The following is a 27,951-nucleotide window of genomic DNA, read 5'->3' as shown; positions in this document are numbered from 1 at the left end:
ATCTCCCGCATTCAAGTCCGCTACGTAAACAAGTTCAAGTTCACCCCTTACAACGGATTAGACAATCCGAAGCCATTTTTGACGTCAATGAGTTTCACAATCAGCCGAGCTCATTTCAGTGACGAAGAATACGAAGCTGGTTGCTGCCAGCTGTTCGTTGAGAATTTAGCCCATGAGGCTCTAGGGTGGTTCTCCCGGCTCCCGCCGAACTCGATAGGGAGCTATCACGAGCTCACCACCGCCTTTCTCCAACATCACTCTACATTCATGATTCGAGGCGCGTCGAACGCCGATCTCTGGAACATGTTCCAGCGAAACGACGAATCTCTCCGAGACTTCATGGAAAGGTTTAAAAGAATCGTGTCAAAGCTCTCGATTGCCGACGACACAGCAATATCGGCTCTCCGAAATGCTCTCGCTCACGGCTCCCGATTTAGGGAAGACATCATAATACACGAGCCCCTGACTCTGGATGACGCACTACACCGCGCTAACAGATACATAGAGTTAGACGAAGAGAAGGCATCGAGGACAAACCGTCCAGAACCCCCGGCCCCTAAATCGTCCAAAGGAAAAGAGAAGGCACAAGACGAGCATCACGAGCCTCGTCAACACTTCGACAAAGAATACGCCGACAAGTTGGACAAAGGAAAGAAAGTCCAAACGTTTGCAGTTAGTAATCAAGATCCCAAGGCATCTTCATCAAGGCCCTGGAATAACAAGTGGGTCCGAGACCCATCAGGAAAGGGTGGCAACAAATATTGCGAATACCACAAGCGAGCAGGACACTCAACAGAAGAGTGCCGCACCCTCCAACAAATATTGCTCGACAAATTTAAAGAAGGCCATATTGACGTCGATCTCGAGCGACGACAAATAGCCGCTCACAGGGATAACCATTTCTTCAATCCTGAGAACGAAAACCCGAGCAAGCAATATAACGCCGCTCCCGCGCCACAACCGAGACCTGAAATTCTACCTCCGCCCCCACCAACCCATAAAAGGAATCCCGAGCGAACTGAGGATGCCAACGCTCCGGCTCCACGCCGAAGAATAAACATGATCATGGGTGGTCTGGCGACTTGCCGCGACTCGGTCCGTTCTATCAAAGCTTATCGACGGGGACTAGAGGCCAAGCGAGGATGGTTAGCTCAAAGCACGCCACCTACTACGAACTCCGACCCAATCGTGTTCACAGAAGCCGACGCATCAGGTCTCACTGGACCCCATAACGACCCACTGGTGGTCGAGATGGAGATCGGCGAGAGCATGGTTACCAAAATCTTGATCGGCACAGGTAGTTCGGTAAACGTCATTTTCAAAGACGTGCTCATTCAAATGGAAATCGACTTGCGGACCACCGAACACGATGTTCAACCCCTCACCGGATTCGACGGCGACACGGTGATGACGGAGGGTACGATCATGCTGCCGGTCTATGTGGGCGGGACGATGCATTGCATCAACTTCGCTATCGTCGACAAGCCGATCGTATACAACGTCATCCTCGGCACTCCTTGGTTGCATAAGATGAAGGCCGTGGCGTCAACTTACCACCAGTGCGTAAAGTTCCCAACTCCTAGAGGAATATTTACACTACAAGGGGACCCGCTGGTAGCACGAACCTGCTTCATCATCGAGCGTAACAACGCCACGCTCGGACGTTCACCGTTTCGGACTCAGCCGAGCGCCAAGACAGTCGTGTTCGCCCTAACTCTGAATCAATCGTCCAAGTAAATATTGACTCTTCCGACGCAACTCGATGCGTGGGAATTGGGGCCGACCTACCACAACCAATCAAGGACGAGCTCGTAAAGTTCCTGTGCCAGAACGCAGCGACCTTTGCGTGGAGCATGAACAGTATGACCGGCATCGACCCAAATGTAACCTGCCACGAGCTCAATGTGGACTCGACGTTCAAACCGATCAAACAAAGGCGTCGAAAGCTCGGGCTAGAGCGTACCGCCGCCGTTAACGAGGAGGTCAAGAAACTACTCGAGGCTGGATCCATCCGTGAGGTTAAGTATCCTGACTGGCTGAGCAATCCTGTAGTGGTGAAGAAAAAGAACGGCAAGTGGCGAGTGTGTGTCGATTTTACCGATCTCAACAAGGCATGTCCAAAGGATAGCTTTCTCCTACCGCGCATCGACCAACTAGTCGAGGCGACCGCGGGGAACGAGCTCTTGTCGTTCATGGATGCGTACTCAGGATACAACCAAATTATGATGCACAAGAACGATCAGGAGAAAACGGCTTTCATCACCGATCAAGGAACTTACTGTTACAAGGTTATGCCATTCGGCCTCAAGAACGCTGGTGCAACCTATCAGCTCCTCGTCAACCGCATGTTTGCCGAGCAGCTCGGACGAACCATGGAAGTTTACATCTATGATATGCTGGTCAAGTCAATCCAGGCCGTTGATCACGTCTTGCATCTCGCTCAGTGTTTTGAAGTGCTAAACCGATACAATATGAAGCTGAACCCAGCCAAGTGTTCGTTCGGCGTGACTTCTGGAGAATTCTTAGGATACCTCGTCACGAAGAGAGGTATCGAAGCTAACCCGAAACAAATTTCGGCGCTCACCAACCTTCCATCGCCACGCAACACCCGAGAAGTTCAGCGCCTCACCATGCTGATCGCTGCTCTGAACAGATTTATTTCACGCTCTACCGATAAATGTCTACCTTTCTACCAATTGCTTCGTAGCAACAAAAAGTTCGAATGGGATGATAAGTGCGAGTCTGCTTTCCAAGAACTCAAGCACTACCTAGCTACTCCCCCTGTCCTAGCAAAGCCCGATCAGGGCGAAACTCTATATCTGTACATCGTTGTCTCCGGCTCGGCGGTCAGTGGCGTATTAATCAAGGAGGACAGAGGAGAACAACACCCGATCTTCTATGTGAGTAAAAGCTTAGACGGAGCTGATCTTCTATGTGGAAAAACTCGCTTACGCTGTAGTAATTTCGGCCAGGAAGCTTCGGCCGTATTTTCAGTCCCACACCGTTGAAGTCTTAACCAACCAACCTCTGCGAACCATCCTCCACAGCCCCAGTCAATCAGGCCGCCTGGCGAAGTGGGCAGTAGAACTCAGCGAGTACGACATCGAATATAAAAACCGCACTTGTGCAAAATCTCAGGTGCTCGCTGATTTCTTGATCGAACTCCCCCCAGAGCTAGAGTTCGGCTGTCCGCGAGAGGAGAAATGGACACTGCACGTGGACGGCGCATCCTCTCGTCACGGCTCCGGGATCGGGTGAAGTACTCGAACAATCGTTCCGGCTCGCCTTTCCCGCCTCCAACAACGAGGCCGAGTACGAAGCCCTAATCGCCGGAATGCGATTGGCAAGTGGAATAGGGGTGAAAAAGATACAAGTCTTCTGTGACTCACAGCTGGTAACTCACCAGTTTAGCGGCGATTACGAGGCGAAGAACGACCGCATGGATGCCTACCTCCGAGTTGTCCAAGATATGTCCAACAATTTTGAGACATTCGAGCTGAACAAAATTCCCCGAAGTGACAACGCACCGGCCGACGCTCTGGCCGTCCTCGCATCCACCTCCGATCCCGACTTGCACCGAGTAATCCCTGTCGAGAGCATCGATCGACCAAGCATCAATCTCCTCGCGCACGCCGAGCCCAACATCCAAGATAAGAAAAAGAAACAACAGCTCATCGAACACAAGGCTTTCAGCGATCAAGTCTCGAAAAAGCAAAGAACAGAGGACAGCGACCCCATACTCACGCTATTCGTCATCGAACCACCGGCAAATGTGCCACCTGTGGAGTGCTCGGCCGAGCAGGGATCCGCAACCAGCGAAGAAGGACGAACCTCGTCGTCTCAGGAACAATCGTCACCATCTCACGAACGAGCGTCATCATCACACGCCCAACCCAATCCTGAACTTCACGAGCGACCACACGATTGGCAAGAAGAAATCCGTTGTTTTATCGCAGACGGTATCGTCCCTTCAGACAAGTGGGAGGCCCGGCGCCTTCGAACTCGCTGCGCGCATTACACACTTCTCGATGGCAACATCTTCCGTTGGACAGCATCTGGTACACTTTTGACTTGCGTCGGTCCCGAAGAAATCAACGATGTAATGAGAGAGGTTCATGAAGGTTCCGGTGGTAATCACTCAGGAGGTCGCGCGCTCGCACAACGCATACGCAATAATGGTCACTATTGGCCAACCATGAACGACGACTGCGATAAGTTCGTCGCTAGATGCGAGAAATGCCAGCGCCACGCTCCGATCATCCACGCGCCAACCGAACTGTTGAGAACGACCTCTCCACCATATCCTTTTATGCGATGGGCAATGGATATCGTTGGACCTCTCCCTGCGTCCCGTCAAAAGAAATACATTCTCATTATGACGGATTATTTCACCAAATGGGTTGAAGGCGAAGCCTACGCAAAAATCGGAACAAACGAAGTCCAAAAATTTGTGTGGAAGAACATCATTTGCAGGCACGGAATTCCGTATGAGATCGTCACCGACAACGGCGCGCAATTCACTTCGCTCCAATTCAAAGGTTTTTGCGCGAAGTGGAGAATCCGTTTGAGCAAGTCGACCCCCCGCTACCCGCAGGGCAACGGACAGGCCGAAGCGACCAATAAGACCATCATTGACGGACTAAAGAAACGACTCGAAGATAAGAAAGGTCTCTGGGCCGACGAGCTCGATGGCGTTCTATGGTCGCACCGAACTTCCCCGCGCCGATCAACAGGAAAGACACCGTTCTCCCTTGCGCATGGAATGGAAGCCCTCGCACCGGAGGAAATCGGCGTACCTACCTTACGACGCTCAATGCTCGTGCACGATCCTACTCTCAATGCTAAGATGATGCTCGATACCCTCGATACCCTCGAAGAAGAACGCGACAAGGCTCTTCTTCGAATTCAGAACTATCAACAGCAAGCCGCTAAATATTACAACAAGAAGGTGAAGCCACGCCACTTCGACGAAGGCGACCTCGTCCTCCGAAAAGTCTTCGAGAACACGGCCGAGCTCAACGCAGGAAAAATGGGCGCTCATTGGGAAGGCCCTTACCTGATTTCCAAGGTCGTCACTCCCGGCGTCTACCAGCTGTTTGCCATGGACGGCACACCAATCCCTCGCTTATGGAATTCTGGCAACTTTAAACGCTATTACCATTAGATCTTGCTTACAAAAAAAAAAAAAAAAAAAAAAAAAAAAAAAAAGAACGCTCGTACTACCGAGCTCTCCCTTTGTAATACGAACTACGAATGGCTTGATCCCTTTTCTAAGGGTACGTAGGCAGCCCGTCACACGGCACAGCTATACCAAAAAATTAAAAACAAAAGTTTCAACCTATCAAAACACACGAGCTCTCTCGAACGAGTCCGTCTCCGCGAGATGTCCAGCTCTTACATCGACCCTCTGGCCAAGGGAACGATTTAAAACGCGTTCCTCATGGATGCAGCAGTGAAATAATCTGCATAAATAAGCCGACCCAGATCGCATTCAGCTAGCAGGCGGTTAAGTTTGTATAAGCCAAGTTCTTACTTGCACTCTCTTGCCGACCTCGTGGCACACACAGGGTAAGCCGGACACCAGAGCCGCACCTAAAAGGTACGACGAGCTCATCTCAACTACCACCCTAAACATTTGGTATTCGAAACACGTAACAGGATACCACTCGATACCAAAGATAGGAAATACACAAAAACATTTTCATTCCATAAACATCCTTATTTCGAAAAAAAACACAAAAGACAAGGCAACGAAAGCCAAACACGAAAAGCCACATTCGGCACACAAAACTAACAAAACGAACAAGTCCCAAAGTGCAAACTTAGTCTTCAAATCCCAGATCGGCATCGGAGGGTTTATCAAACTCGAGCTCGCAAATCTTCACATGCCAGACCTGGCACTCCCTCCGCAGACTTTCCAGCGTGTCCATCGGGACATTCGCACCCCTAGCAGCCATCTCCTCGAGATACGAGCGAATCCCCTCAGCACGGTTGCTTTCAACGAAGAAATGGTCCGTTCACTCTAACTGAATAATATAACGACGCAATACGTCGACCCGAGTCCGGCATGCATCGAGCTCGGGCCGACCTTCAAAGGGCCTGCTCCCAATAGGATCGAGATCGTCCGGTTCAAGGACGGGAATCTCCACCTCAGCCATTGACTCCTCACGACGAGAGCGCTCCTCCAACAAACGATCCCACCTCCATTTCGGGACCAAAAATCCCTCGTCGATCATAGTTTCAAGATATCCGATAACTCCGTCAATACGATGAAACCAGAAATGACGCTCGAACTTTCGACGCGTAGCGAGAATGTAAGCTCTCAACCTCTGGATCCGAGCACGATAAAACTCCATCTCGGAACGAACTACATCGTCGGACCTCACGGAGAGCCGCTCTCGCGCCCTCCTCAGCCACGCCGACCTCGTTGTCACAGGCATACTACCGATCTCAACCACCCTTCAAAAGGAGAGATTTATCTTTAAAACAAGAAAGGAGGATGATGAGAAATGGGCAACTTGAAGGCCAATTTATAGAACAAAGAGTGCAATTTTCGAGGCAAAGCAATCAATACTGCAATTCTCGAAAAACACATCCATAGAACGACGGACACATATCATAAAACCAGCAGACAACACATAAAGCAAGTCCAATCATAATGCAAAGGTTCAAAAAGAAAAATACATCGCCTAAACGGCCCGACATCCGTTACAAACGGGAATAGATTCTAATAAAACAACAAGATAAAAGCTAGTCACTGCTCGGCAGCAACCTGAGCGTCCGATCCCGCAGGTGCCCCTGCCATGACGACCTCCTCTCCTACAATCACGGGAACCTCCGCCGCCTGAAGGTTCGTAGGAACGATCGCGGTCTCTGGGAGAGCCTCGAGGTCGCTGTCCAGAACGTCGGCGATATCGAAACCAAGAACCTTGTCCTCCCACATCTTTGCATCAGCCTCTAAGCCGAGCAAAGTCTTCGACGGAACGATCGTACCACTCTTCGCCAACTCCTGAAGACAATCATAGGTGCCGCTCACCTGGCTCAAGGTCAGAAGAGACTCCTGCGCCGCTCTGTTGTCAAGAATATGCTTCCTCATCCTCTCAATACGAGACCTGTAGCCAGCAACCTCGACATCGATGCCATGACGCTCCGCTTGCAGCTGCTGCAACTGCGCCTTCTGAAACGCGTGATCAACCTCGAACTGCTCGAGACGAGAGTGGGAAGCGTCAAGAGAAGCCTTGAGATCGGCTACTTGCTTCCTGAAACCGGTATTTTGCTTCGTGAGAACAGCAGAAACCCCTCGCTCTTTATCGAGATCCTGACGAAGCTCCTCAGCCGATCTCCTCGATGGTTCAGAAGTGCGAGAATCAGCAAGTTGCTTCTCCAGCTCGGCAATGCGACGCTCGTACGAGACGACCATGCGGTTCACGCCACCACCATCCTGAAAGGCAAGGAATAAAGAATTAAGATAATAATTGAGAAAATTCATTCAAGAACACAAAGACAAATGCCAACCTGGAAGTGTTTCCGAGCCCACGATCTATACAGCTCGGGATCGTAGAGAGAAGCCACAGAAGGGAGCGGGTCAAAGGAGCCGCGAACCTTGCTAGCGAGCTCACCACAAGCAGCAGCATTGTTGATGAACAACTCATCCTTCGTCTTGTAAGAAAAGGAGAACGAATCATCAATCTCAGTGGTGTCGCGCGGAATACCATCCCTCCTAGATCTCTTGGACGATTCGGGCTCGGGAACAACCACCTCACCATGAGAAGCCCTCTTCCTCGATGGAGTAGGACGCCCGGCATCAGCGACAACGATCGCTAGAGCATCAGAAGCCTCGCCACGTGATTTCTGCCCGCGCGGAGCGACAGCAGGAACCTTGGCAGCCCTTTTGTCGGCACGGGTGGCGCCAACCTCCGCCGACCTCAGATCTCCTGCAACTCGCGGATCGCCACCCCCACCCGGTGACGGGTCAACAACTTCAGTGTCTGTAGCATGCAAAGAAGACCCAGCTTCAACGGCCTTCTTGAACTGATCGGCGTATCGAGGAAGACGAGTGTTAACTTTTCCCATCCCTATGCGCGGTAGACCTAAAAAGGAAAACGAAAGTATAACAATCCAATAACCATTAAGGAGAGCAACAATCGATACAACAGAATGAAGAGGAAACTCACGAGATCTCTGAGTAATCGAAGGCCAATGAAGGCCCCTAGCGTTCGGATCTGTCTGAGGTTATCGAAAAAACCAGGAGGATGAGCGCGCAAACGAACGACAGGCTCTGCAAACACCAACGAAAATAAGGAAAAGGTCAGGAACCAGCCAAATGACAATCAAACAAGTATGAGTAAGAAACTATGAAGCTACCGGGAAACATATTCCACTCGGTAGCACAAAACACATCAAGATCGTCGAACGAAATCTCGTCCCGCTTGACAAAGAAAAAATAACGCTGCCAACGACGAATCTTTTTCTCAGCCCCGACGATTATCTAATGACCCGATCTGGCACTGGTGTAGAAGTATCCCGGACTACCTCTAACTTTCGTGAACTTGGTGGCTTCCTCCAAAAAATGCACGTCAACCTCTATACCACAGTTGGTACCAAGCATCGCCAAACCGACCGCGTTACGGATACCTCCCACAGAAAGCTGAGAAATGGCAATCTTACGCCTCGCACAATAGCGTATCAGAAACTCCGGCAAAGGGAACCACAGACCGCATTCAGTGAAATAATGCTCAAAAAGCGCGATGAAACCTGTCGGAGGCGTCCAAGGACGTTCGTGCGACTCAGGAACCCTGAAAACCAGTCCCTCGGGCATCTTACACCACCGCGCCATCTCGGCGATACTATCTGACGTGCACAACGAAGGACCGTGATCGGCCGGACCAACTGAAAGATTGGCAGCAATCGGCGCAGCACTGAGACCCAAGACAGCCGAACGAGGACCAGTACCCTCAGTCGGGATGACATCCATAGGACTCCCACCAGAACCACTGTCGCTATCCTCGCTGAACTCGAGAATATCGGCGAAATTGTAGTCTTTGGCCAAACTGTCAAGATCTCCACACTCTGCCCCAATGTCGACACCAACGTCATCAAAAACATCTTTATAAGCCCCGTACTTCTTGGAGAAAGCGCGTTGGATTCCTGCAAGAGTCTTGCCACGCGTACATACAGAAACTGGTGGTCTTGACGCGACCCGATCTTCAATCCCCGATATTTGGCCGACCACAGCTCTCGGCCGCTCTCTCTCTCTCGAAAGTCGAATTCAATGTGATCTCCCCCGATCGATCCAATATCGCGAGCGTCGGATTTGCTCGAATCACGCCGACCTCCCAATATCTCCGTGTTTCGGCTCCCTCCCATCATAAGATCTGGGTCGCCATCGTCGGAATCAAACTCGTGGGAGATATCAACAAAACAGAAATCAAGTCGACCAACACCCTCAACTACGCCGACCTCAGCGTCGTCCGGAGTGCCGATCCGAGCATCAGTCTCGGCGATGCCGACCTCAGCATCGTCCGGAGTGCCGACCTCGGTGTCGCCATGCAAGCTTTTTCCTTGAGGTCCGCCGATCTCACTATCGCATAGGCTGCCGACCTCGTTCTCCTGGCCGACCTCGCTCTCTCGGCCGACCTCGTTCTCTCGGCCGACCTCGTCTTCTCTACCGCGCTCGGTCTCCGCCGATCGACCGGTTTCAAGCACACTGCCTTTCTCGGCCGGGCGGGCGAAACCCATACGGCGCCGATCTCCAACCATCCGGGCACCGCACTCGATCTCCGCCGATCGACCGACTTCGAGCACGCCGCCTTTCTCGGTCGGGCGGGCGAAACCCATACGGCGCCGATCTCCAACCATCCAAGCGCCGCACTCGATCTCTGCCGATCGACCGACTTCGAGCACGCCGCCTTTCTCGGCCGGGCGGGCGAAACTCACACGGTGCCGATCTCCGACCTCGTCTTCTCTACCGCGCTCGATCTCCGCCGATCGACCGGTTTCAAGCACGCTGCCTTTCTCGGCCGGGCGAGCGAAACCCATACGGCGCCAATCTCCAACCATCCGAGCGCCGCACTCGATCTCCGCCGATCGACCGACTTCGAGCACGCCGCCTTTCTCGGCCGGGCGGGCGAAACTCATACGGCGCCGACCTCCGACGTTCTCTCTGCCGACCTCGTCCTCTCCATCGACCATCGACGATCCCCTTATTAGAAGCTCGGCGGCGGCGGCTGCTAGGTCTTCTAGGGTATGTGACCAAACAAAGGGGAGAGAAAAGTAGAGAGAGAAAGAAGTAAAAGCATAAAAAATAAAAGGATAGAGAGAGAAAGTTACCTTTTTATGGAGAAGAGGAAGTGAAGAAAAAGGAGAAGAAGGGGAGACATAAATAAGTAAATAAAACGGAAATTTTACTGTCGTAATCCGTCACCTCGATCCGCGACACGCCCCGTTTCCGGAAATCCATCGAATACCGTGCTCAAAGGAAGGACCGTCGGATATTCACGGCGTCTCTCGAAAGACGAGCCCGACATTTACAAGAAGAGCTACTACAGCAATTTCTTCCCTAAAGGCAAACCAAGACAATCTGTGCCGAGCAGGCATATTACGAACGATTTAAGTATGCCCGCCGATCGCAGAAAGACTGCCACTCTCCGGACTAAGGGGGGGACTATTGTTGGATATGGGCTACGCCCAATATGCCACTCGGCCCAACGACATTCATTCTCGGCCCAGCGAGATTGGAAGCAAGTCATTAATTCCCGCAGAAGGGCAATCTCGGGAATTCGTGGAGGAAACCCTAAACTCTCCTAGGTCAACAGTCTCCTATAAAAGGAGAGGGCATTTATTGGGATCATCATCCTGACCCGCGGACAATACCCCCAGAGCAATACTTTGCATCGAAAACTGTTATTATCTTTCGTATAATTCGTCTTGTTTTCAGTTCGTCATTTTAAGCTTACTAGTTCGTCTATCGACTAACAAGCTCTAATACGATTTGTTTAAGTGACGATCTCACGCCTTCCCCGATTAATAAAGAACTTAGCTCGCTCTTTCCCACTAAATCTTATTTGTTTAAACTGCGTAATCCCCGGTACAAACAAGCTCCAATACCTTTGGTAGCAGTTTTCGGAGCAGAAGTGCCTAATTTGTTCTCTTTGGAGACTTCTTCAACCTTCCTTGCGGTGACAATGGCAAACAAAATGCCAATCACGAGAAGCACATAAAACTTTGTGGCATTCATCTTTGGTTTTTTATTATATGTTTTGGATTAAATTGTGTGTTGTTTGTGGTGATTTGTGTTGTGTTCTTCTAACCAAATCATAGCCTCTATATATACACACACTCCATACGCATATATTAATTAAGATACGTGTGCATTTCTTACAAGAAATATACATGCTTAAATGCATTAGTCAAATTACAACTAATGGTCATACCAAGATGTCAACATGATACTATATTAACACCTCTTGCGAGAATCAATTGCAATATTATCTAACCACCTAGTATTATGGATAGATTGTGATATCCGATTAATACTATACTATTATTATACAAACTTGAAAGCGAATCTATTAGGCCTCTAAATCCCTAATTTTTAATGCAAATGAGCAAAAATCATTTTCCAACATCGGACTCTCAGTGTAGATCTACTCTAGAGGTCAAGAAGTGCCCCCTTTTTTTTTTGTTTTTTTAACCTGAAAACAACTCATTTTTTAACAGTTTACCAAATATAAGAAAGGTTCTAACAACAACCATTAAACTTCTCTGATTCCAACTAAAGCTTCTTAATTGAACCCAAAAGAGCAGCGGAAAATTGTTGTATCTTTATACTCGCAGGCACAGACACTCTCATATATTACAAGGATATTGAACGTGGCACGACTCTCTTAGCAGCTCGTAACAAAAAGTGCCAATGTATCCATGGAGCACTTAAGACATATCATGAACTCATTCACTTACACCTAGCTGGCGTTTTTGTTTTTAGTAATAACGTTGAAGAGTCCAATGACTCGGAAAATAGATTAACAGGTTGGCTCCAGGTCAAAATGAGAATTAAAAAAAAAAAAAAACACACAAAGTGGTGCTTCTTCATAGATATATTAACAAAAGCTTTTCTTTTGAATCCAATTGCCACATTAAAATATTTATTGACAAATCTAAAGCTAACAACAACAAAATAAGAACAAACCTTGGCATTTCTCATTGTTGTAGATATGCCTTCTGTTCTGATCTATGAAGCACTACGACCTTCATTGAAGATAGCCATCGGTACATGACAAAAGTACAAAACAGAGGAGACTGACGGTAGTTCACTTCCCTTTCTAAGCAGTCCTTTCGACTTAAGAGCTTTTGAGTACATTACACTTTTTCATCACCTTCGGGATATTTAAATTAAATTAAAAAAAAAGTATATAATATCTTCTACTATATATAATATCTCAAATTCAATTCATCTAACAAATTGATCACGACGAACAAAAAAGGAAGAAGTAACTTTAAAGAATCCCGTGTAACGCGCACTCTAGGGTTTTCACTTGTGAAGATTGCTTCGTCATCTGGTATCCCTGTGGAGCCGGGATTTGACTGTGATTAGCAATCTAGGGTTTTTAACTAGAGTGACCTCCGCCATGAAAACAGAGCAGCAAAACGTCTCGGAGGAGGATCTTGTCGCCGTCACCGGACGCAATACGCGATCCAAGACCTCAAGCAATAGTGTAGAACCGTTACCAGTTGACCTAATTGTCGAGATATGTTCAAGACTGCCGGCGAAATCCATGTCAAGATGTCGCTGCGTATCGAAGCTTTGGGCTTCTAGTCTCTGCCTCCCTTACTTCACGGAGTTGTTCTTGACCAGATCTTTGGCTCGCCCGAACCTATTGTTTGCTTGCCGAAAAAACAAACACGTGTTCTTCTTCTCCTCACCTCAGCCTCAAAATCTTGATGACAACAACTCCTCCTCTCCTTTAGCCGCCAGTTATCTTATGAAAATTCCGTATTATGCAACTTTATTTGAAAGATGTACTTCTGTCAGAGGATTGATGTTTCTTGGAGATGATCGGATTTTAATGGGAAAGGAGCATAATGTCTCGGTGATATGTAACCCCAGCACGGGAAAATCTTTGCCCTTACCCAAAATCAAACTCAAGACGAGTAAGGGGACTGGAACGATGAGCTATTTAGGGTATGAGCCTATAGATAAACTTGTCCATGACCTGGAAGAATGATTATGGAATGAAAAGCTCGGAGGAGCATCAAGTTCTGACATTAGGAACTCGAGAACCCTCATGGAAAGTGATCAAATGTTGCATACCCTATCATCTTTATCATGAATATAACCATGTATGCATCGACGGTGTTCTGTATTATCCAGCCTTCCGTACGTTTTCAAGCCAATGCATAATCGTTCTCTTTGATTTGAAATCAGAGAAGTTCAGATTTTTTGAAGACACTAACTCAGATTGTTCACATCTGATTAACTACAATGGTAAATTAGCTTCACGTGGGTCTCATCAATGGAATAATAATCGTCTCAATGGAAGTTGTACAAGTATTAAGCTGCGGGTTCTACAAGATTTTGAAAAGCATGAGTGGTCGGAGCATATATATCAATTGCCTGCTTTTTGGTCGAATACTGTTGGGTCATTCACAAGTTTACGCGTTGTTGGAGTGACTCTCACAAACGAAATTGTGTTTTCATTTTCCTATATAGAGAAGCCTTTCTACGTTTTCTACTACAATGCCGAGAGGAACACAATCAGAAGAGTACAAGGATTGGAAGCGTTTGAGTGTTATTCCATCCTTTACACCTTTCTAGACCATGTAGGGGATGTGAGTGTGAAGCTTAAAGAAGGGTCTTCATCATCATGACTTTTATACTTTGAGATTTTTTGTAACAAAGCTAGTGTTATCGGTTTATGGTTAAAGTAAAATAAAAGGATATAGTGTCCCTCCCTTTATCATTTTCCGAAGTTGATTAATCATCTCGAACTATGCCATTGGCTTGTTTCTTTGGATGCTTAAAACTATTCACACTACCACATTCCAAAACCTCTTTATTCAACAAATACCACAATTGTACATAGTGTTCTGTTTTTTCTTTATTGTTGCTACCATTACTTAAGATTGAAGAAGATTATTATATAAGGTCGTAATTAACTGCATTTATTTTATTTATATGATAAGACATTACACAGTAAAAGTAGCATTTCATGATGTAATTAAAGGTGACAATGATCAATCTCTGTTTTATTTATGAATACAAGAGAGATTGTGAGTTTGTGCGATATATATAATTGGTTTGAGCAATGAGCATTATGATCACCTCACGCTCAATCACATCGTTTTTTATCTTTGTCGCACTTCTTCTTCTTCTTCTTCTTGTCAGTGGTGCGGCCCCTCGCAGTGGAAGAGGAACCTGCGGAACCGTTTCCACGGGCAGCAGCACCTCTGCGATCCGCTGCAGCTGCAGCACTACCTCGAGCGGCAGAACCACTGGTAGAAGAAGCGTTTGCGTTGCGACCTCGCGCTGAGACAGCTCCATTGGTATCTGTGTAGCCGTTTCCGTCTGAAAACGCGCTTGGACCTTTGGGACTCTTAGTAACACTAGCATAGCCAGTGCCATAAGAAGTGCTGTTAGTTTGGGCCGTTACAGAAAGCTCAGCTCCAATGCCTTTAGTAGCAGATTTTGACATAGAGGTGCCTAATTTGGTCTCTTTGGACTCATCTACGTCCACCCTTGCCCTGACATTGGCGCACAAAACGCCAATCACGAGAAGCACAACAAACGTTGTGGCATTCATCTTTGTTTTTTTGTTTTTTTAATATATTTTGGATTAAATTGTGTGTTGTTTGTGGTGAGTTGTGTTGTGTTCTTCTAACCAAATCATAGCCTCTATATATACACACACACTCTATACGCATATATTAATTAAGATACGTGTGCATTTCTTACAAGAAATATATACATGCTTAAATGCATTAGTCAAATTACAACTAATGGTCATACGTACCAAGATGTCAACATGATACTATAGTAACACCTCTTGCGAGAATCAATTGCAATTTTATCTATCCACCTAGTAGGCTAGTACTATGGATGGATTGTGATATCCGATTAATTCTATACTATTTTTGTGATATATTATAACTCGGAAGGAATCTCTTACGCCTCTAAATCTCTTATTTTAAAAGCAAATGAACTACATTCATTTTCCAACTTCTAATTTGAGTTACTTAATCCACCAGCTACAAGAAAGGTTCTCACAGCGACATAACTTATAAGGGAATCCATAATTAGGATTTACCTTGAGTTTAAGCAAAGCTACTTAATTAACTCGACTCTTCAGCCTTTGATGAAATTACTTCTCTGTTACTTGCTATAAAACAATTTCTAATTCCTAAGAAAGAATCCTATCACCAGACAACAAAACCCTTTCGTTTCTGCGAGTCATGTTCTTACAAAACACACAACCAAGAAGGAACACTTACATATAGCTTAACAGGTTGGATCAATTACAAGAAAGGTTCTAACAACGACCATTCAAATTTTCAATCAGGATCCACTTTTATTCCAGCTAAAGCTTCTTAATTGTAAAGAGATTAAAAGGTTGGATCCAGGTCAAACTGAGATGACAAAAGTACAAATTGGAGTTTCATAGATACATTAACAAAAGCTTTTCATTTGCCTCCCATTGCTACATCAATATATTCATTGACAATCCTAAAGCTGACAACAACAGAATAAGAACAAACCTTGGTATTTCTCATTGTTGTAGATGTGCCTTCTGTTCTGATCTATGGAGCACTGCGACCTTCATTGAAGATAGCCATCAGCACAGGCACCAGCTCGTTGTGCTTCGTCACATATCTGTGTATAAATATTTCATCGGTACATGACAAAACAGAGGACACTGAAGGTAGTTCACTTCCCTTTTTGAGCAGTCCTTTCGACAAGAGAGCTTTGAGTACGTTACACCTTTGTATAATCCTCTTCTCCATGCTGTATCCAAACACCTGAGGGTGCAAAACCAAGGAACTTAGTGGCCAATTCATCTTCTTCACCAGAAACTCACTCTTCCTTTTAATCGACTCTAGAGAATATTCAATGCAAGGAGGATAACGCTTGACCACCATCAGAAACTCAGCTCTGCTATATCCTAACCCTAAAAACGTCTCAAAAGAGTTCAATATCTTCTTCTTCGAGACTTTCAAAACCGAAGGAGTCTTCTTGAAAATTTCCCATACATCATCAACGCTAAAACCTACACTTCTATAGACTTCAACTTTCTCTTCAATCGTTTTCTCGCTCATTTGGTAAAGCATACGCAAAGCCAGAACAAACTTTGAGGTAGTTGGATCAAAACCCATCTCAACAACCTTCTTGAGTGATGCATCAAAGTTTTCTTTCCCACACACAGGCTGTGACTTGGAGACGAGCAAAGGTAACAACAACCTCTGAGGCATGCCTAAACCTCTCAAAGCAGACACATTTCGGATTTTATTCCCCTGATGACCCTGTGGGAACTCATAATTAGAACTTTGATCAGCTACTATAATGTCTTTGACAGAATCATAGTAAACACTAATAGACTTCTTTCCTAAGATTCTTGGAACTGTAGAAATAATCTGAGTGAGCTCAGAGCTTGAAGCTCCTCTGGACTTGAGAGAGTTAAGCTTAGGACCAAGTGAATTCTTAGCATCTACCATAAGCAATTCTGGATAATCAGTAATGATGAAAGAGATCTGAGAATCTATGAACCCATGACTTCTAAAAAGACTCAGAACTGAATCCGGATTTGTCTTGTCCATGAAATTAACTTTCTTTGAGATTGATTCCGCGAGGGTTTTAGATAAACCCAATGAAGTAACGAGGTAAGAGACTGTAAAGTTCTTACCTTTTCGACTATCTCTTGACTTCCCACCAGGAGCATTAGCAGAGGAGGAGTAGGAACTGAGAAAAGCAGATTCCTTTTGCACAACAAATCCCAAATTAAGCCCTTTGTGTAACACAAGAGACCTTCTTCCATAACGTAACAGAGAATACATGCCTACTCTAATCGAGAAAACGAATCTCGAATGGAGTATGGAGGATACTATCTCTAAACCTCTGTCCTAAACTAACAAAGGAACATGGAAGAACATGTGAAACCGACTCAACCGATCAGTGATTCATCGAGCGGCGGCAGAGACTGATGAGTGTGCAGCCTCTCAAGAATCCGTCAAAAAAAAAAAAAAGTTTTGGTGTGGAAACAAAATTAGGGTTTATGACGAAGCTGTTAAAAATTGTGGTCAGTGAGTTGAGTTCCATATAATTTTTTTATTTTGAGTATGATATGGTCTCTTGACTTTTAAACTTGTATGAGTGAAAGATTCAAACTTTTAACTTGTATGAGTGAAAGATTCAAACTTTTTTCATCATGGTTTTGCTGAGGGGTTGATTCAATCTCTCTCTTTCCACATACGTGAAGGAGAGATTGTTAGAGTTTGTTTATTACGTTCTTGGTTATGATAGATTTTTGGTCAAGAACTCGAAACAGAATTACAAAAAGTCAATAGATTTTTATAGAAAATTTAAAGAAAACTCTTCACGCCAAATATATTGACACTGGTCGTTGTTGTGAGTGTGCCTTAGCATGATCTCCGGTGAAGATTGCCACCAACTCAGCGACAAGCTTCTTCTCGTCGTGAATCGTCATATACAAGAAATCTTGATTGGTACTCATCAAAAACAGACCGCATTGGTGGGAGTTCGCTTCCTCTGTCTCCAAGCAATCCTTTTGACATAAGAGCACCTAGGGACCATCCTCTTCTCCATGCTGTATCCAAGTATCGAAGGGTTTGAAACAACAACCTTTAATGGCCAATTCATCTTCCTCACCAGAGATCAGTCTTCTCCTTGGCCGACTCAGCCGATAACTTAAAAGATGGAGGAAAACGCTTGACCATCACCGCAAACTCATCTCCGGAGATACCTAGGCCTCTAAATGTTTCAATGTTGTTGGCTATCTTTATCTCTGAAAAAGTTAGAAAAGAAGGATACTTCTTGAACATTGCCCAAACATCAAAGCCTAACCTTTTTGTATAACACTGGTTAAGTCGTGACAGTGAATTATTTCTTGTCGATGTCAGTCAATCAACAACATAAACTACTTCACTCCCTCTTAAGGCTATATTATGCAAAAAAACACTGATTGCTAACAGAGGTTTCTGGAAAAAACATTTCAAGAACTTCGCAATTGCAGGGTAGACATACCCATTTTTCTGGCTCTGAGAAGTAAAGTAAAAGGCCTTTGATTTTCCATGGCAAAGCTTTGATTTTTGGTTCCTCCCCAGCGGCAGCTTTTGCTAAAATTGCTCCTCCTTTACCTATTTTCAGAATACAAAGAGAATTAGAGATCACTCTAACAGAATAATTTCCTCAATGAGAATATGTGACAGTGTAAGAAACTATGTACAAAGTTCAATAAGAACACCCTTAATCATTATGAAGGAGATCTGACAATCTATGAACCCTACATATAGCCACAGGACCTGAGCTTAGTGCAATGTAGCTTGGCTTCTCTTCTTCCTACTTTGCTTGTGCCATGTGCCATATCAGTTCTCTCCTCGGCAAGCTTCTCCTGTGGTTGACGTTTCACTTCTAGAAGGAAATATCAGAGTCAAACATAGTCAACCCATCTTCCGAGGCCTATACAATTTTCTCATTGAAGATACACAACTACAAACCCGAATTTTCATATTTTAGCCTCAATTTTACTCGAGTCATATTCAGATCACTTATGTTCTAGTTTGGTTCACTAGGATCTGACGTTCTTCATCACAACATCATCAAACTCAAAAAAAACTCAGTACTACTAACCAAGCAGAACCAGATTAATTTTGGTCTGGTTAATAACTATTCTATTGGATTAAATTACTGATCACCAACCAATGTATGCACACTAGACTACGTTACTTTCAAAACCAAATGTGATCCTACATAATTAAAGTACACAGGCATATAGCTAATAGCCAAAACTTTTCTGGATTCATCACTGAAAAAAGCATACGAGAATCATAAACCAAAGAAAAGTACTCTGAGACTCTGTTCTGCGCCAAGAGTATCATTCTCAAGTTCCTATCAAAAATGAACAAACAGAGTTGAATATATAATTTTTCTCAAATATTAAAGAGACTCAATTGCCAAAAGTACTAGCTAACACGGGACTAGATTCAGAATTATTTAAAGATAGAAGAAACTTAACCTAGTTTTGACGTACCATGGTATACTTGTAGATTGCTTTTTTCAAGGAATCCATATCTCCTACGTCTAAAAAACACAATAAGACCAAGAAAAGAAAAATATAGTTCTGATAGATTTAGCTCTAGAGAGATATGGGGCAAATGCGCTGCTTGAGCAATTAATCAACAACCAATGCAGAACCCTATCTCAATCTACCTATAATAACGTTGAACTTGATACAGTTTCTAGGATCATAAACTTGATAGGTATATTACCTTGTGAGTCAAAGAGAGAAACCTTGAGTGTTTTCACTCTGTAGTCGTAAGCCATCCCAAAAGCCCAGGCGTATTCAGTAAAAAAGTGTAAAAACCAGATATCAGATTTTACCAACTTGGACTGGATGATAATCTGATTTATGAATCCTAATGTAGGATAGCTTTCTAGTGCCCCTGACGATATTCAAGACAATGTACCATAAAGCCTCACAGAAAACATGTATAGAACGACATAGCAACTAAAGACCAAGATCACCAATCTGATAATAAAAACATTCCACTAATCAGATGAATCATATGATCAAAGAATATATAAAGTAACGGCAGAGCATATATGACCAGTCCACGAGTCAGTAATTATATATACAACAAAGATTTTAAAGTATCGTAAGAGGGTTTTGGTATCACTAGCTATGATTTTTGTACTCCAATCCCAAAACTCTACAAATAAAGTGAAATTAAGCTTATCAGGAAACCAAAAACTAAAGAAAAATTTGGAAACTAACTGCTGTAGTAGTATATCAGAAAAGAGACTCAGAATTACAAATTTAAGCATTTAGAGGGAAACAGTTGAATATGGATCAAACTGATATTTTTGAAAAAGTCTAAAATTGAGGTTTTCAGATATTCAAAAAATAGAACCAGAATCCTTGACATGCCTTGTGATCTATGAAGCACTATAGATACTCATCAACTCAGTCACCAGCTTCTTGTCCTCGTGCTTCTTAACATACCTGTCTAAGAACACCTCATTGCTACATATGAAGACATACGATATCGAAGGGAGTTCACTTCCTATCAATCCTTTGGGTATGAGAGCGTTGATTACGTTACACCTTGGTACAATCCTCTTCTCCATGCTATATCCAAGTACCGCAGGGTTTGACACCAGAGCCTTTAGAGGCCAATTCATCTTCTTAACCAGTAACTCAGTCTTCTTTTTAATCGTCTCTGCAGACAATCCAATCCCCTGAGGAAAACGCCTAACCACCATCATAAACTCATCTCTACTGAATCCTAAGCCAATATATGTTTCAACAGTGTTCAAGATCTTCTTCTCAGAGTGTGTCAGAAAGTTTGGCCACCTCTTGAACACTGTCCAAACATCTCCCACATCAAAGCCTAACCTTTTATACGCATTGACTTTTTCTTCTATTGTTTTGTCGCTCAACCCTTGAACAATGGTTAGCGCTTCAAGAAACTTTGCAGAGGTTGGATTAAAACCCTCAACAACTTTCTTGAGGGATTCTTCAAACTTTTCTTTACCAAAGACAGGTCCATCACCAGAGATGAGCAAGCGGAATAACAACTTCCTAGGCATTCCCAACTCTCTCAAATCCGAAACATTTCTGATCTTGTTCTCCAAATTACCCTGTGGAAAAGATTGACATGAAGTCTCATACTTGGAACAACTCTTATCAAGTAAAGTGTCTTTGATGAAATCATAGTACACACTGATGGTTTTTTGCCCTCTCTTTCCCAAGATTCTCGGAACTGAAGAAACAATCTGAATGAGCTCAGAGCTTGAACCTCCTCTAGACTGCAAAAACTGAAGCTTTGGACCAAGTGATTTCTTAACATCAGCTAAAAGCAACCGTGGATAACTCGTAACGATGCTGGAGATCTGAGTATCTGTAAACCCATGCTTTCTCAAAAGCTTCAGAACAGAATCAGGATTTGACTTGTCCTCGAACCTGACCTTCTTTGAAATCGATTCTGCGAGGTTTTTAGGTAAACCCAATGAACCAACGAGGTAAGAGACTGTAAAGTTCTTACCTTTTCGACCAACACTAACAAGGCTCACATCATCAGCATCAGCAACACTAGCAGTAATTTTATAGTTTAGAATCAAATTATAAAATTTTAGTTAACTTTATATACTAACTATTTAATACATTTTTTTAAGATATTGTTATTATTTAGTTACCATTCATCGTATCTTATTCTTATCCTAAACTTTTTCCTTTCCATTTCAAATATTGCTGTTCCATTCCTCATTGTTTTTGTTGTTGTTGTTAAAGTCCTCATCATCGTCTAATTTGTTCACTTTCTTTCTAAGTTTTGTGGTCTTGTTTATTGTGTAGAACAATAATGTCTTAAGATATTCATTCATATAGCTAATAAATGAAATATTAATATTAGTAGTTTTCATAGACTTGTTTATATTGGCTTGTCTCTGAAGCTAGCTAGGATTAAAAATATGCGTGTTCTTTGTTTTAAAATGAGAAATGGCTTTTGATGGGGTGAAGCTCAATGATGCAAACCAAAGTTAATTAAGGGAAGAGAAAAAAAAAATCAACAAATATATAGTTTGGATACAGACGTCTGCTACCTGGCTGCATCTGTTTCTAGGCTACCAACCTTAGTGTGATATATCAGAAAAGAGACTCACAATAACATTTTAAGTTAAATTTTCCAAATCGGATTGCTTTTGAAGTCAAAGATCAAGGTTTCAGAATAATAAAAGCAAAATCCTTGACAAGCCCTTCTGATCTATGAAACACGGTCTCTGGTGAAAATAGCCATTAACTCAAGCACAAGCTCCTTATCATCATGGTTCCTCACGTACTTGTTTAAGAACTGTTCATTGGTACATACCAAAACAGAAGACATTGGAGGGAGTTCACTTTCGAGCAATCCTTTTGACATGAGAGCTTTAATTACGTTACACCTTGGGACAGTCCTCTTCTCCATGCTGTATCCAAGCATCGCAGGGGTTGTAATCACAGACTTTAGAGGCCAATTCATCTTCTTCACCACAAACTCAGTCTTCTTTGTCACAGTCTCTGCAGATAAAATAAGACACTGGGGAAAGCGCTTGGCTAGTATAACAAACTCATCTCTGCTGAATCCGAGGCAAAGAAATGTTTCAATGGAGTTCAATATCTTCTTCTCTGAAGCACCAACGCATTGTGGAATCTTCTTCAACAGTGAGATGACCTCGTCTTCGAGTAGTCCACACTTCTTCAGGGTTTCAAATATCTGAACTATCTTCTTCTCCGAGTTATTCAGAAAGGTGGGACACTTCTTGAACATTTCCCATACATCTCCCACAGAAAAGCCTAACCTTTTACAGACATTGACTTTTTCTTCTATTGTTTTGTCGCTGTATCTGTAAACAACCTTAAGAGCTTGGACAAACTTTGAAGAGGTTGGATCAAAACCCATCTCAACAACCTTCTTGAGTGATTCTTCAAAATTTTCTTTTCCACAGACAGGTTGCGCATCAGAGATGAGCAAAGAGAATAAAAACCTCTGAGGCACTCCCAATTCTCTCAGAACCAATACATTTCTGATTTTATTCCCTTGCCTACTACCCACTGGCAAAGACTGACATAACTTTTCATAATTGGAACTCTTATCCGCTTCTATAATCTCTCTGATGAAACCATAGTATCTGCTTATAGTTTTGGCAGCTTTCTTTCCCAATATTTCAGGAACTGTAGAAACAATCTCAGTGAACTCAGAGCTTGAAGCTCCTCTTGACTGCAAAAACTGAAGCTTGGGAGCAAGTGATTTCTCAGCATCTAATAAAAGCAATGTTGGATAGTCCGTAACGATGCTTGAGATCTGAGAATTAGTGAACCCATGACTTCTAAAAAGACTCAGAACAGAATCAGGATTGCCCTTGTCCTCGAAACTGACTCTCCTTGAGATCGATTCAGCTATTTTTCTAGTCAAACCCAATGAATCAACGAGGCAAGAGACTGTAAAGTTCCTACCTTTACGACCATCTCTTAGGCTAGCGTTAGCAGCAGTGGCGACAGAGGAGAAGGAATTGGAAAAAGAATATGCATTTTGCACTGCAAAACTCAAATGACGCCATTTCTGCAACTTTTTGCCAAGGAGTATCAGAGAAGAATACATGACCAAAGACAAATTCAAAAATTACCTAAAGACGCAGAAGAGCAGGAAGAACAGAACCCAGCAAAATCCCCCAATAGTTTAGAAGCGATTTCTACCCAACGATCAGTTTCAATTCGAGAAGACGAGCCACGTTGATAGTGAAGTGAAGGAAGAACGATTCACTCATCATCGATCAGTTGCAGATAAGAAAAGAAAACGCAGAGATCTTTAGGGTTTAGGCAAAACCAAAACCAAAACCCCCTCTTTTTAATTTTGATTTTGAAATTGTTGTCCAAAACAATCGAAACATAATACGGTTCGGTTCGGTTCGGTTTGGTTCGGTTATGGACAAATTCGGTTTTTGTTGCCTAAGTAGAACCAAAATTCTTTAAAAATTCTCTAGAAACTCGGATACATTTGGTTAGTTCGGTTAAGGGTTTAAGAGTTGCATCAATCTAGCATTATGAATTTATGATAAACTAAACAGGAGTGTGGATCATTCTTCTCCAAATGAAAACATTTCAAGAAACTCAAAGCTTACCCATTTTTCTAGCTTATAAGAAGCAAACTGACAGGTCTCAAGTTTCTATCAAGAACGATCATATATATATATATATATATAAAGTAACCACAGAGCAAGATATTGAAAGGCTTACATGACTATTTGTTGTAAGTATCTCCAATCCCCAAACATTAAAGAATATAGTGAAACCAAAGAACAAACACTACATGACCAATCCAAGAACTCAGGACCTGCATTGCATCATTCCAATCCATATCTGAATTTTAAATCATGGTAAGCATGTACTGAATAAACCACTTGATGATCCAAATCACAGTGATCAAATGGAGAAGCAGGGTTCTGATGGAAGAGAACACAGTTTTACTACAGAAGAACCAAAATCCCCACCAAAAGAATTGAAACTTTTTGTTTTGTCAAATACCAAATATGTAAATAAAAAGGATAACTTTGGGAGGCTGGATGATTAATAAAGAACACTCTACCTTGGCTTTTTAAGTTACTGAATCGAACTTCAACTCACAAGAATTATTCTTATCCGTCCTACACATATAAATAAAGAACACTCTACCTTGGAAAATGACTCTGTCTCTGAGACACTGAGTTTCTGTTTCTAGGCTACAAACCTAAAGAGATTCAAAATGACAATTGTAAGCATATAGAGGGAAAGGATTCAGTGGAGGTTTTTCAGATAAATCCAAGATCCTTGACAAGCCTTATGATCTATGAAGCAAGATAGATATCCATCAACTGAGCCACCAGCTGCTTGTCCTCGTGTTTCTTCACATATCTTCTTAAGAATTCCTGATTGGTATACGCCAAGACAGACGCCATTGGAGGTAGTTTACTTCCAATAAGTCCTTTAGACATAAGAAATTTGATTACGTTACACCTTGGAACAGTCCTCTTCTCCAGACTATATCCAAGCACCGTAGGGTTTGAGACCACAACCTGTATTGGCCAATTCATCTTCTTCATCAGAAAGTCAGCCTTCTTCTTCACCATCTCTGCAGATAACCCAATGCACGGAGGAAATTGCTTGACCATCAACGCAAACTCATCTTTACTGAAACCTAAGCCAAGAAATGTTTCAATGGAATCCAACATCTTCTTCTCCGTTACTCTAAGAGAGACAGGACACTTCTTGAAACTTTTCCATACATCTCCCACATCAAAGCCTAACCTTTTATAGAGATTGACTTTTGCCTCTATTGATTTCTCGCTCAATCCGTAAATAACGTTTAGAGCTTCCACAAACTTTCCAGTGGTTGGATCAAAACCCATCTCAACAACCTTCTTGAGTGTTTCTTCAAATTTTTCTTTTCCACATACAGGTTGACGATCAGAGATGAGCAAGGAGAATAAAAACCTCTGAGGCACACCTAACTCTCTCAGAACCGAAACGTTTCTGATCTTGTTCTCTAGATTACCCTGTGGGAAAGAATGACATAACTTTTCATAACTGGAAGAACAACTCTTATCAAGTAAAGTTTCCTTGACGAAATCATAGTATACGCTAATAGTTTTGTGCCCTTTCTTTCCCAAGAGTTTCGGAACTGTGGAAACAATCTGAGTGAGCTCAGAGCTTGAAGCTCCTCTGGACTGCAAAAACTGAAGCTTGGGAGCAAGTGATTTCTCAGCATCAGCTATAAGCAGTTTTGGATAATCAGTAATGATGGTGGAGATCTGAGAATCTGTGAACCCATGCCTTCTTAAAAGATTCAGAACAGAATCAGGATTGGCCTTTTCCTCGAAGCTTACTCTCTTTGAAATCGATTCAGCTGTTGTTGTAGTGAAACCCAATGAATCAACGAGGTAAGTGACTGTAAAGTTCTTTCCTTTCCCACCAACTCTAGGACTCACAGTAGTAGCAACAGAGGAGAAGGAATTGAATAAAGAAGATGCCTTTTGCAATGAAACACTCAAGTTACGCCATTTATGCAACTCCACTGACCTTCTTCCATGGAGTGTCAGAGAATACATGACAATTACAAAACCAACAAACAAAAGCCTCAATCTTTGAAGCAATTCGACTAATCAATCTTAACTCAATTCGAGGAGACTGATGAGTGGGGAAGAAGAACAAAAGACTCATTCATCTTTCAAGGATTCAAATTTAGGTTAGGGGGAAGAACCGAAAGAAAAAAAAAATATCGTTTTTTTTTTTAGGGTTTATGATATCAAATTGATATTACTAGGGTCTGCTCTGCTGTGATGGCATCATTTTTTAATAAGACCAACAAAAAAAAAGAAAAGGAATCCAACGGTTACCAGTTGTTTAAAACATATCAATCTAACGGTTCCAATTGCTTTTATCTCTCTCTTTATGTTTGGTGAACAAAATTTGGTTAATAACCAAAGAGAAAACTACCTTTTCATAATGAACAAAGAGAAGTAAATAATTGTGTTTACAAAGGCCATAACAAATAGATTCAAAACTTCTTCAACACCAAATGATTCACCAAGAAACCATAAATTAACATTTAGATCCTATGACTAGCTAGCCTTTCTGAAGATCTCCAGTGAATATAGTCATCAACTCAGCCACAAGCTCTTGGTCATCAAACTTCCTCACAAACCTATTTAAGAACTCCTTATCAGTATTCTTCAAAACACACCCAATTGGAGGGAGTTCCTTTCCTGTTTCTCCGAGCAGTCCTTTGGACATGAGAGTTTTGATTACGTTACACCTTGGTACAATCCTCCTCTCCATATCGTATCCAAGTACTGCAGGGTGTGAAACCAGATCCGTACGTGGCCAGTTCATCTTCATCACCAGAAATCCAACCTTCTTCTTAACCATCTCCGCGGATAATCCAATGCACGGAGGAAAGTGCTTGACCATCTTGGCAAACTCATCTCTGCTGAACCCTAGACTTAGAAACGTTTCAGCGGAGTTCAATATGTTCTTCTCAGAGAGTGCAAGAAAGATGGGATACCTGTTGAACATCTCCCATCCATCAAAGCCTAACCTTGTATAAACATTGACTTTTTCTTGCATTGTTTTGTCGCTCAACCCCTGAACAATGCGCAGAGCTTGGACAAACTTTGCAGTGGTGGGATCAAAACCCATCTCAACAACCTTCTTGAGTGATTCTTCAAACTTTTCTTTCCCACAAACAGCTTGAGCATCAGAGATGAGCAATGGGAATAACAACCTCTTAGGCACACCTAAGTCTCTCAAAAGCAAAACGTTTCTGATTTTGTTCTCCTGCTTACTACCCTGTGGCAAAGAATGACATATCTTTTTCAAATTGGAACTCTTATCTGCTTCTATAACGACTTTGACGAAATCATAGTATCTGCCTAGAGTTTTCACCCCTTTCTTTCCCAATATTTTAGGAACTTCAGAAACAATCTCTGTGAGCTCAGAGCTTGAAGCTCCTCTGGACAGCAAAAACTGAAGCTTGGGACCAAGTGATTTCTCAGCATCTACCATAAGCAATCTTGGATAATTCATAATGATGCTAGAGATCTGAGGATCTGTGAACCCATGACTTCTAAAAAGACTCAGAACAGAATCAGCATTTCCATTGACCTCGAAGCTTACTCTCCTTGAAATGGATTCAGCAAGCTTTGTAGTTAAACCCAATGAACCAACGAGGTAAGAGACTGTAAAGTTCTTACCTTTTCGACCATCTCTAAGGCTCACATCAGCAGCGGCACGAGCAGAGGAAAAAAAAGCAAACGCATTTTGCAAAAGCTTCACTGAATCAGTCCATTTTTGCAACTCAATGGATCTTCTTCCATGGAGTATCAGAGAATACATGATGATGAGATTAACCACCACGAAATTCGAATACGAAGCACACTCTCGATCTCTCAACTCTCTCTCTCTCTCACGATTAGAATCAGAATCTCCCAACAAAAACAAAACAGAGAAGAACAACTCTACATTTTATTCGCCCGTCAGACCCTAAATCGCAGAAAAATCAAAACTTTGATGAGGAAGAAATACAGTATGATGTTGTTAAGTGCTAACCCCCTTAAACCCTAATTTCATTAACTAGGATTTCTCGTTTCTCACAATGAAATAAATAAAGACAAAAAGTCTTAAGTGTGTGACTGTGTGTGTGGCTGCTGGGATTCGA

At 43.2% G+C, this 27,951-nt stretch overlaps 7 protein-coding genes across 7 annotated transcripts; 1 reads left to right on the top strand and 6 right to left on the bottom strand.

The window, feature by feature from the left end:
- Nucleotides 12,627-14,033, top strand: LOC104705176 (F-box protein DOR-like). The gene is made up of 2 exons (XM_019227206.1): nucleotides 12,627-13,149; nucleotides 13,424-14,033. The coding sequence occupies exons 1-2, from the start codon at nucleotides 12,627-12,629 to the stop codon at nucleotides 13,864-13,866; spliced, it is 966 nt and encodes a 321-aa protein (XP_019082751.1). The 3' UTR covers nucleotides 13,867-14,033.
- On the bottom strand, nucleotides 14,135-14,871 carry LOC104703801 (UPF0540 protein At1g62000-like). The gene has a single exon (XM_010419873.2). It carries the CDS (start codon nucleotides 14,796-14,798, stop codon nucleotides 14,328-14,330), a length of 471 nt encoding a protein of 156 aa, XP_010418175.1. The 5' UTR covers nucleotides 14,799-14,871; the 3' UTR covers nucleotides 14,135-14,327.
- Nucleotides 15,538-17,319, bottom strand: LOC104705175 (transcription termination factor MTERF2, chloroplastic-like). The gene has a single exon (XM_010421149.2). The coding sequence runs from the start codon at nucleotides 17,041-17,043 to the stop codon at nucleotides 15,793-15,795; it is 1,251 nt and encodes a 416-aa protein (XP_010419451.1). The 5' UTR covers nucleotides 17,044-17,319; the 3' UTR covers nucleotides 15,538-15,792.
- Nucleotides 20,119-21,325, bottom strand: LOC104705172 (the record flags this gene model as incomplete). Its single annotated transcript, XM_019227205.1, has 1 exon — nucleotides 20,119-21,325. A coding segment is annotated over one exon (1,164 nt), but the record flags the coding sequence as incomplete, so codon positions are not given.
- On the bottom strand, nucleotides 21,767-23,590 carry LOC104703800. The gene has a single exon (XM_010419872.2). The coding sequence runs from the start codon at nucleotides 23,359-23,361 to the stop codon at nucleotides 21,988-21,990; it is 1,374 nt and encodes a 457-aa protein (XP_010418174.1). The 5' UTR covers nucleotides 23,362-23,590; the 3' UTR covers nucleotides 21,767-21,987.
- LOC104703799 lies at nucleotides 24,327-26,040 on the bottom strand. The gene has a single exon (XM_010419871.1). The coding sequence runs from the start codon at nucleotides 25,841-25,843 to the stop codon at nucleotides 24,584-24,586; it is 1,260 nt and encodes a 419-aa protein (XP_010418173.1). The 5' UTR covers nucleotides 25,844-26,040; the 3' UTR covers nucleotides 24,327-24,583.
- On the bottom strand, nucleotides 26,146-27,852 carry LOC104703798. Its single transcript, XM_010419870.2, has one exon. The coding sequence runs from the start codon at nucleotides 27,627-27,629 to the stop codon at nucleotides 26,361-26,363; it is 1,269 nt and encodes a 422-aa protein (XP_010418172.1). The 5' UTR covers nucleotides 27,630-27,852; the 3' UTR covers nucleotides 26,146-26,360.

The sequence above is a fragment of the Camelina sativa genome, chromosome 7 (assembly GCF_000633955.1).
Source record: "Camelina sativa cultivar DH55 chromosome 7, Cs, whole genome shotgun sequence".
In the NCBI taxonomy this organism is placed as follows: domain Eukaryota; kingdom Viridiplantae; phylum Streptophyta; class Magnoliopsida; order Brassicales; family Brassicaceae; genus Camelina; species Camelina sativa.
Note: the sequence above shows the minus strand (reverse complement) of the source record. Positions and strands in the feature narration are given on the sequence as shown.